The sequence below is a fragment of the Brachypodium distachyon genome, chromosome 4 (genome assembly GCF_000005505.3).
Source record: "Brachypodium distachyon strain Bd21 chromosome 4, Brachypodium_distachyon_v3.0, whole genome shotgun sequence".
Lineage (NCBI taxonomy): Eukaryota > Viridiplantae > Streptophyta > Magnoliopsida > Poales > Poaceae > Brachypodium > Brachypodium distachyon.
The window spans coordinates 509,597-519,022 of record NC_016134.3 but is presented as its reverse complement, the minus strand read 5'-3'; the positions used below and the strand labels follow the sequence as shown (position 1 = coordinate 519,022).

The following is a 9,426-nucleotide window of genomic DNA, read 5'->3' as shown; positions in this document are numbered from 1 at the left end:
GGAGTTAAAGCAAAGAACCCTAATCTAATCTGATTATTCTTCTTTCTTTCTCTCAATCTTCCTCTTGCAGTTTGCAAGGCGTGGACATAATTGCATCTCTTTTCTTTTTGTTTTCTATACTTTTTGATTATTATTACTCAGCATTTGCGGGGGCTTTCGTGTGAATATTAGAAATGTGACGTGGCTTCGCTCGGTTCTGAGGAAACTTTAGCGGCACTTCTTGTCGACATCTTGTTGTGACAAGCGAACATGCATCTGAGAAAATAAATAGAAGTGATGTGATGTTATAGAGACAGATGCGGTGTAGTCCTACTGCGTTCATTGATGTAGTCGGCACCTAACCTCATGCTCGTGGCTCTGAAAAATAAATGGAAGTGGATTCACTTCGATTTAAGGGAGCTTCGGCTAACTTCTTGTCGGCCTCGACACGTGCCATTGGTCTATGACAAGGCGGAGATAGTTCCAAAAACAAAAGTGCATTGCTGGATTCTGTGCATGCCTCCGTAGCGATTTTTCTTTTACACGTCTTACTTAGAGATGGTGGCAAGCAAGGAAAGGACAATTCACTTATGTCGAGGCAACTTCATCGTGCCTCTAATGCAACAAAAAGGTGGTTTCTTATGCCGTCTTGTTAGCAATGGTGACAATAAACATGTGAGCAGAGGTCAGGGTTCACTTGTGTTGTGAGACATTCTTCATGCCTCCAACTGTACTGGTGGTACATGAGTTGGTGGTGCCTCAATGGCGAAACTCTAGAATGGTACATGGCTTACCTTGAGGCCGTCACAGATATGAGCCAAAGAGACGAGACCGAGAAAAAAAAAGGAAATACTCCCTCCATTCCTAAATACTTGTCGTGGTTTTAGTGCCACGACAAGTATTTAGAAACGGAGGGAGTATAAGATAGATACGCAATTGCTAAATCAGTTGGATTATCATCATTTTATTGTTATCATGTGCTATTTGTAAGAAAACATCGGCTACTCTAACTCCAGCAAAGATAACATTTCTTCCGGACTTTCCATTCACATGTGTGCACTCGTTATCATCGTAGGGTTGCCCATTGTTCTCGCACGACAGAGGTACACTAGGTGGGGTGGTGGGTAGCCGTCCTATAGTTCCAATTAGGAGAAGTCTCAAGGTGCTAACCGCAAAAGTGTTTTCAGCCAAAAGTAGTCGGTGTGGATTATTGTCTGAGGTGTGGGGTCTCGTGACGAGGAGTGGTGACAGAAAGCGAGGAGGGAGCAGTTAATGGCAGGTGGGTCCCGCACCTAGGCCTGGACAAAAAGATCGAAAGTTCGATAATCTTATTGAACGCTCGCTAAATCGGTTCGTTAACGGCTCGGTTCGTTAACTAAAGAACCAAACATGAGTTCCTTTTCAGATCGTTAACCTTAACGAGCGAGCTCGGCGAGCGCTCGTTAAGCTCGTTAGCGAATTCGTCTCGTACATCACTTGTGAAACTTATTTTGCCGTTGGAATTGTGTTGTTATTTCTCTTTTGTTGTGTTATTTTCAATCTTTATAGCGTTGTTTAACTTTTGATATATTTTTTTCTACTAAAATTTATCCCAAGCAAACGGGTAATGTCTAAAAATTTAGATCATCGTACCATCTATTATTTTAACGATCGCTCGCGAGTTCTAAGTCACCAAGCCGAATGGTTTCAGATCGTGATAACGATCTTACCTTGCTCTGGCCAGCCCTACCCGCACCACCGTTTTCTCCCTGCCTGCGGTGGAACCGGGGCTGGAACGGAACGGGATGCGGCTCGATCCTCGTGCCATGAATCAATCAGCAGCGTGAATATTGCCCGTGGGCCCCTGATGGCTGTGGGCCCCAAGGCCCAAATTGTGCGACGTTGCAACCACCGCCGCCCCCGTGTCGACATCACGGAATATCATACGGAGTATATCAAAGTGTGGCCCAATTATGAAAACGAGGAAACAAAACAAGAGCGCTTCTTGCACTCCATACTCCACTAGTATTATTACTGATGTTTATCTGACACGATACGATCGGGACCTTTGTACTGCCATCAATTTCTGGGCTGTTTGGAACTGAACATTGCTGTGTGCAATCTCTAATTCTAGACCTTACACCAAGAACTGCCTAATTAATTGGAAAGAAAATAAAATATGACAGCGCCAATCCTAGTGCTAGCAGCTACAGTAGGATTAGATAATCCTGTTAGAGTAATCATGCATGTGCAGTTGGGCACCACGTACTGCAAATCATCGAAGAAGAATTATCGGTGTGACAGCGAGCCCCTGCCTGCCTGCCATGGCGTTTAGCGCGCGCCGTGTGGATTACATGTGTTGATTTCGTGACTGTACGGACTCGATTATATTACACGTGTAATCAGCCAATCATGAAAAGGTTATTAGGTTGCAGTATATGTGTGCAATTTCTATTTTTGGATTTATTACGACAAGAACTAACTACGGAGTACCTGATTAAATCGAAAAGAAATAAAAAAAAGATGACGGTGTCACTACTACTAGCAATATTCGGTGATATATGTACTCTCTTTTTTTTTAGAACATGATATATGTACTCCTATGAATGTGTGACAGAGAGATTTTTTTTAATTTTTTTTAGATCGTCTGACAGAGAGAGAGCTGACAGTATACCTTGGCTTGGCTGGTCCGGCCCATTGGCCCAACCGAAAGCCAAAAAATAAAAACGGGATTTTTTTATGGGAAGAAAACCCGAAATTAATAAAACCTTTAATAACCGAACAGAGGTTTTTCCAGGCTTCAGGATAGGTCTGGGCTTGTTGCTTTGCTACCGGGCTTTACAAGGCTCGGCCCAGCCTTAAAATACTCTGCATGCATACCTCTTTTCCTTTTGAACGGCTCTAAAAAAAAAAACTATTTTCCTTTTGAACGGGTAAAACATTTCATTGCTTATCAAATTATCCAGTATTAGGAGGATCTTCCGGCCAAACTCTTTCAGGCTATTCGGGCCAAGTTATCAACCACTTCATATTTGCTTCACTGCTCGCAATGCCCAAACGAGATCTTGGCGAAATCACGGGCTAGTGCACGATTTTTCCATGCACTTCATACAAACGAGACGATCGACAGTGGCCAGTGGGAACGCCCGAGCTTGACTTGACTAATTAATTGGCACTCCCTAATTTTCCTCTTCTCGTCGCTTGGGAAAGATCCAAGAAGCAATTGTTTTTGGCAGTCAACACACTCTAGCTCGATCGATCGTGCACTGACACGACCTTACTAGCTGGCTATAGCAAGAGAGCAAGAGAGCATAGTAGTCACGCCACTGGATAAGCTCGATCGATCGTGCGATCGAACAATCGTGATTCTATTGGATGCGTGCATTATGACTAGGATCCAAACATAGTGTATCTGTATTTCTAGACTTCGTCGCTTCCTGATAGAACTAAACCCAAATTGGGAAGTTATGGTTTCTCATTTCGAGCCACACTAACTGCCGTAGCTCCTCAGATCTCTCCGGTTCCCTGGATGGCGTCAACATAGAGAGGTAGGATCCCGTCTCAGTCACTTGGTTGTCCCTTTTTTGTTAGATTAGGTTTGTGATCTGTTCTTTAGACCCATGTCTGGTGGTCCCCTTTCACGAAGCAATGAACAATGGTGGATGGAGGCCACTGTAACCATGCTCATTCGAGATAAATGTATTGAGGTCTCCAGCATTCTTTCGGAACGGTGCAGTTCGACGCTCCCTCTAACGTCGACGCGAACCCCGAAAATCCTACGCAAATACATGAGAGTGTGGTCGGGGCCAAGGATATTGACCCATGAAGCAACAACGTCAAACATGGGCCGAGGGATTCACGTTGGCTAGACAACTATTTCCTCTCCGGCGCAATTGTCCGCGTGTGGACCTTAATCTAACTCATTCCCTGACTCCCCGCATACAGACACAGACGACGACGACGACGCATCAGCTCCAATAATATTGTAGCGGTAGTGGCTACACACCATCCACTCGTGCCCGTGGAGAAAGGCGGAAAGTTCACTTTTTTAGTGGAGTAGTATTTTTTTCTTTTGTTATTAAAAGTGTTGTACAATGCTAGAGTATTTTTTTTTCTGGCACGGTATAAATAAAAGTCGTTTGCTTAACCGGGATCCTTGTTCTTGGTATCTCCGGCGACCTCTTGTGTTCCCTTCTTTTTTTTACACGTTCTATGTTCCCTTTTGGAATTTTCGGAATTTGCGACACCAAGTTCCTCTGTCCCGTCGATCGAGTTTCCGTGGCGCCCACGGACGACGCCACGCCCACTGACACGCGGGGCCCGCCACATCGCGCCCCGCAAGGAAGCAGGGCAACCGATTTTCAAACTGACGCGTCTTCTCGTATTGTATCCCTTCCCTTGCCCCGCAATTTCAAAACCCCCTCCGTATATATCTCTTTCCCCTCGCATTCGCACGCCCCGATCAAATTCCCCAATATCTCCCGATCGATCTGCAAAACCCTAGCTAGTCCCCTTCTTCTTCTTCCCCACCAGGCCAGTACGTACCCCGGCCGTGGCGAGCAGCCCGATGGAGTCGGACGAGGAGTGGGTCGTCCTCTGCCCCGACAACCCCGCGGACTCCTCCGACGACGACCGCGGCGTCCTCGCGCTGCCCGCCTCCTGCTTCTCCTCCACCTCCTCCGAAGACGAAGACGAAGACGGCGGCGGCGGAGATGATGATGATGTTGATGACGATGAGGAGATCGGCGGCGGGGAGGACGAGGAGGACCCGTACGGCGTCGACGAGGACGACGACCAGCCGCGGCGCCCGCCGCCTCGGCCGATCTCGGGCATGTTCCACCACACCCCGTCGGGCTCCCCCGCCTACTTCGCCTTCGACCCGCTCCGCACCGCCAAGCAGCTCATCCCGGACCCGGCCTTCGCGGTGCTCCCGGAGCCCGCCACGGTCCTCGCCTCCTCCTGCGGCCTCGTCTGCCTCCGCGGGGACGCCACGGGCTTCTACTACGTCGCCAACCCGGTCACCTTCCAGCGTGTCCGCCTCCCCTACCCGACCCGCGACCACGCCCGCGACGCCGCCCCGGCCGCCGTCATCGCCTTCGACTCCGACTCCCCTTCCCTCGACGCCTTCCACCACGACGCCTTCCGGTTCAGTCACTACCACGTCGTCGTCGCCTACCAGGTCGCCGACGGCGTCTGCGCCTTCGAGACCTTCTCGTCCCGCACATGGGACTGGCGCGTCGCCGGCGACGTCTGCGCGCCCGAGACCGTCGTCGCGGCCTCCGGCGTCGGCGCACTCGGCCGCGCATTCTGGCGCACCACCATCGGACACATCCTCTGCTTCGACCCTTGCTCCGGCAGCGCTGATCTGATCCCAGCCCCCGAGGAGGTGGAGTCCCGCCCGCTCTGGGAGATCGGCGAGATGGAGGGCAGCTTCTGCGTCACCTGCATGGACGAGGGCGTCACCGAGGTCGCCGCGCTCTACATGGTGCCGGACCCCCGCGGCGGCGAGCCGGCCTGGGTCTGGGCCGGCCAGTTCGACGGCGAGAACATGCTGCGCCAGCACGAGGAGATGCAGCTCCTCCGCTCCCAGGGCGCCGCCGAGGTCGTCATGTGGGATCCCCGCGAAGAGCTCGTCATCGCCATGGACTTCGACGGCAAAGCCACGCGCACCATCGGCCCGCTCCACGGCGCCAAGTACGGCAAGTACCACACCGATTTCATCCCCTACGTCAACTCACGCACGGAGATCTACAACAGGTAGAACCTCTTCTCTTTCTTCTTCACAGCAACAGTATATAACTGCACTGTATTATCAGTTTCGTTGGAGTGGATTTGTTGTTAATCAGAACTAGAAACATGTTACTAGATCGATCGGTTTAATTGTGAACAATTGCTGTTTCTCATGTGCAAGTTCATTTGGATTCGTAGCACATTTGCCTGACAAGTTGTGTGGCTTCGAGTTTGGATAATGTTATCTGTCACTGTTCTAGCTGCAAATTAAAGGTTGATTAGATAGGTAGGAAACAGAATATGTTGAATTTTGGTGGAAATTTTGTGATTGCTAGACGCGCTCTGGGAAGTACGCAGTATGGATGAACTTTCCTGGAAGCTGAACATATGTCTTGACTCGGGAGTCTTCAGTCTTCACAGTTTCCCTTTCACAACTCAACTTGATGTAGACGGTGATATTAGCATGCATATTGACTAGACTTGTTGACGCGGACCTGTGGTCAATTGGATCATGCTTCTTTTAAGATTCACTGGCCAGACTGTCAATTTTTTACTGGAATGTGGATGATGGTGTCCTTGTAGGAAAACAGACTTTCTGTTTGACTGACATCAGCATGACATGCACCTAGTACTCATTGGTCTTTTCTTTGCAAATACCAGATGATAAGATTAGGGGATTTTTTATCTTTGAATTCATTCTATATTTTCTGGCCCTTCTAGTTTTAGGAGGCTTTTGCCCTGTAAGAGGCTAGCTAAGAGCAATTGTTTTCATGGCATGCTGAATTCTACGGAGCCCTGTAATTTGGGATGCAATGCAGTTTACATAACCACCTGCTCTTTATATTGCCATCTGATATATATCATGAAGCTATAGGAAGCTTTTGCAGTATGATTGTAAGAGGCTAAGAGCACTTGTTGTCATGGCATGTTAAATTCTACAGAGCACTGTAATTTGGCATGCATTACAGCTTACAATAACATATAACATGATTTCGCACACCTGCTCTTTATATTGCATCATGAAGCTGTATTTATTGCTAATGATAAATGCATGTTTCTGCTTGTAAAATACACTTCCATAACTTAATTCATCCGCATATGTAATCAATAATGTTTCCTTTTCTGAACTCTTACAAGATTTGCACAATCCCAATTTCTAAATTTGGCAATGAATGTTGTTTTTGTTTCCAGTGATGATGTGGGGTCTGTTTTCAAGACCAACGACGAAGCTGTGACATTCAGAGTTCCGCAACCATCAGTCGAAGCATACTGAGGCTTCCACTAAATATCTGTAAGTACAATCTGTCTCGCACAACGCACCCTTAGTTAACCCCTTCCTTCTCCTTTGTTTCCCACTCGCACAATGTCATGCTGCTCCATGTTTACTTATGGCCTCTATTGCTTGTTTCCGTGGCAGGCACCACAAAAGGAAGGATTTGTTGATGATAGTGCAGTAATAACACCAGCTTTTCAGATCTGTGCAGCATAACGGAGAAGCTATACACGATTCTTCCGATGGCTGTTTTTGCCTGCTTGAACCTACATAAGCAAATCTCTTGCGGTTTTTTTCTAGTCACACGAAGCACGTTCTATTCTCGTTAGGCCTTTTTTTTTGTCTGCCATGTACAAACTTAGATTGCAGACTTGCCCGTATTTCTGTCGAACACTTAGTCCAAACTGGTTAGCAGCAGTCCAGGTGGTTTGGTTGAGAACCTGACTGGGGGACTCTCCCATGTGTGCTAAACGTTTTTGTTCTGAACTGAAAAAACTAGTAATATCTTGGCAAGTTTACTGCTGTTTGCGGTTCCAAATTGATTGTTGTGTAGAGTTGTTTGGGCGCATATGAGTGCCTGCTTGTGATGCCTGCTGTCTGTTTGCTTCAAACCAGCAGTATTCTGTCATGCATATGCTGCTGCTGTTGTACCATTTGTTTGAAGGTTGGCAAGGGCAGGCTGATCAGCTGATGTACTGTTCGTCAGAGTTGCATTGTTTGGTCAGTTTCAGATGGTGCCCCTGGTTCCCCACTGCTTTGTATTCAGCCACTTTGCGTAGCAAGTCCCGTGATTCTGTTTATATCTCCACTTTAGCTGCTGTAAACTCAATCCGAATCTCAGACGTGCGTGTGCCGGCTTGCTTGCAGCTACTGATTTCAGGTATGCATCTGCGTTGCCGGCCTACACTGCATTTTAGTTACAACCGAGTACTGAAATTCTGTATGCTGATTTGAATGACCCATATTTCCTGGGAGTTCAGAAATGCGAGGCCAGTAACTTGCACAGGCCATCACAGGAAGGCTTCATATCTGATACAACTGCCAGTTCCTCGACCATAATAACAACTAGCCATCCAAATACCAACAACTCAAAGCCGGTGGTGTCGACTCGCTCCCCGGCCCTCGTAGCTAAGTTTGTGACGGCGCCCTGGTAGTCGGCGGCATCGAAAACCCTGCACCCACGTGGCTGCCGTGCTTCTTATGAAGCTCATGTGGATTCTTAGTGCTTTTTTTAACTGTCTAAGCATTCTTTACAATGGTAATTTCCATTGGGGGCTTTTTGGCGCATCTGTTGCTGAGGTGTTCTCAATGTGGGTGTTTGGGGACTCCGGGAGCATCTTATGTTCTTGCTTTGCAACATACTGGCTACATCAAATGTAAAATTCTGGTGGTGCTTCTGTGGATCATACCCCTCATACATAAAAGGAAAGAAAATAATCGTTGAGAGGCGATTCTGCAGAAGGGGAAGACAAAAATATTAACACGCGCCAGGTAGGGGTCGAACCTACGGCCTTCTGCTTAGGAAACAGACGCTCTATCCACTGAGCTACAGGCGCTGTTGTTGACTTTAGTAGGATGTTTAAATTAGAACAAATAGGCTTCTTGTGGGAACATTAACTCAGTGATGTCTCTCCAACTTTAGAGGACTGGACTTAGCAAAAATTCTGGCAAGTACAAAAATCCACAAAAGCATTTTTCGGGAAAAGCATAATTCTCTTCCATTGGTGGGCAGTTTTGTTCGTTGGTGGACAATTTGTCACGGAATTTGCCGTGAAGGATTAGACTCAAACCGAGTCATTCAATCAATCATGTCAGCAAAAAAAATTGACGTTTTAGAAGCTAGTAAATGAACATTATACATGATGCATGCAATTGGTTATCTGTCCTCTCTACGCTTCCATCTGGTCTCCAAGCGTCCACGGTTCAGTCAGGAAAGAGCATAGACTTACGCTCAAGCAATCATCTTCCCTGAACAGACAAGATTAGATGGCCGGGATGGAAGATTTTTTGTGCCGAACAAATCTAATTTGAATGAATAAAAATCCTATTAGTCATCTCACAGGAACAACAATTGTATAAAGTCATTAATTGTCTAATTGTCAAGTTAAGTCCCTTGTAGAATGATTCTTCTAAATTGTACGAGTACTTTGGCATAGCTAAGTAGGATTGGAACGGAGGTTGTAGTCGTTATAGGGTTGGAGGGTGCGGCTTGAAGGCACACCGCCCTATAGCCGAGAAGGGGAAGGATGCGCGGGGCCACAGCGAAGGATGAGAGATTAAACTGATTAATTATGCTTGCCTTATGAACAGTGTACATGTAGGCTACTGTTGGGAATATGCCCTAGAGGCAATCATGTATGATGTAATTCCCAATGTATTCATAAATATTATTGAGTTGTCCTTGTTTGAACATCTGATATGTATCATTGAATATGTGATTTGATTGTGGAACTATGTATTCATGT

At 47.0% G+C, this 9,426-nt stretch overlaps 1 protein-coding gene and 1 non-coding gene across 2 annotated transcripts; one reads left to right on the top strand and one right to left on the bottom strand.

Annotated features, from left to right (window-relative positions):
* Window positions 1–4,358: 4,358 nt before the first annotated feature.
* On the top strand, window positions 4,359–7,503 carry LOC100829048. The gene is made up of 3 exons (XM_014902043.2): window positions 4,359–5,715; window positions 6,880–6,979; window positions 7,106–7,503. The coding sequence occupies exons 1-2, from the start codon at window positions 4,526–4,528 to the stop codon at window positions 6,959–6,961; spliced, it is 1,272 nt and encodes a 423-aa protein (XP_014757529.1). The 5' UTR covers window positions 4,359–4,525; the 3' UTR covers window positions 6,962–6,979; window positions 7,106–7,503.
* Window positions 7,504–8,444: 941 nt separating this feature from the next.
* Window positions 8,445–8,517, bottom strand: TRNAR-CCU. The gene has a single exon. It is a non-coding gene; the product is annotated as a tRNA-Arg (tRNA).
* Between the last annotated feature and the right edge of the window lie 909 nt (window positions 8,518–9,426).

Bases quoted from the DNA above. Each gene is read 5' to 3' on its own strand.
- LOC100829048 (XM_014902043.2), top strand. From the start codon at position 4,526: ATGGAGTCGGACGAGGAGTGGGTCGTCCTCTGCCCCGACAACCCCGCG. The intron at 5,716-6,879 runs GTAGAACCTCTT...TTTTGTTTCCAG, and splicing joins CGCACGGAGATCTACAACAG to TGATGATGTGGGGTCTGTTT.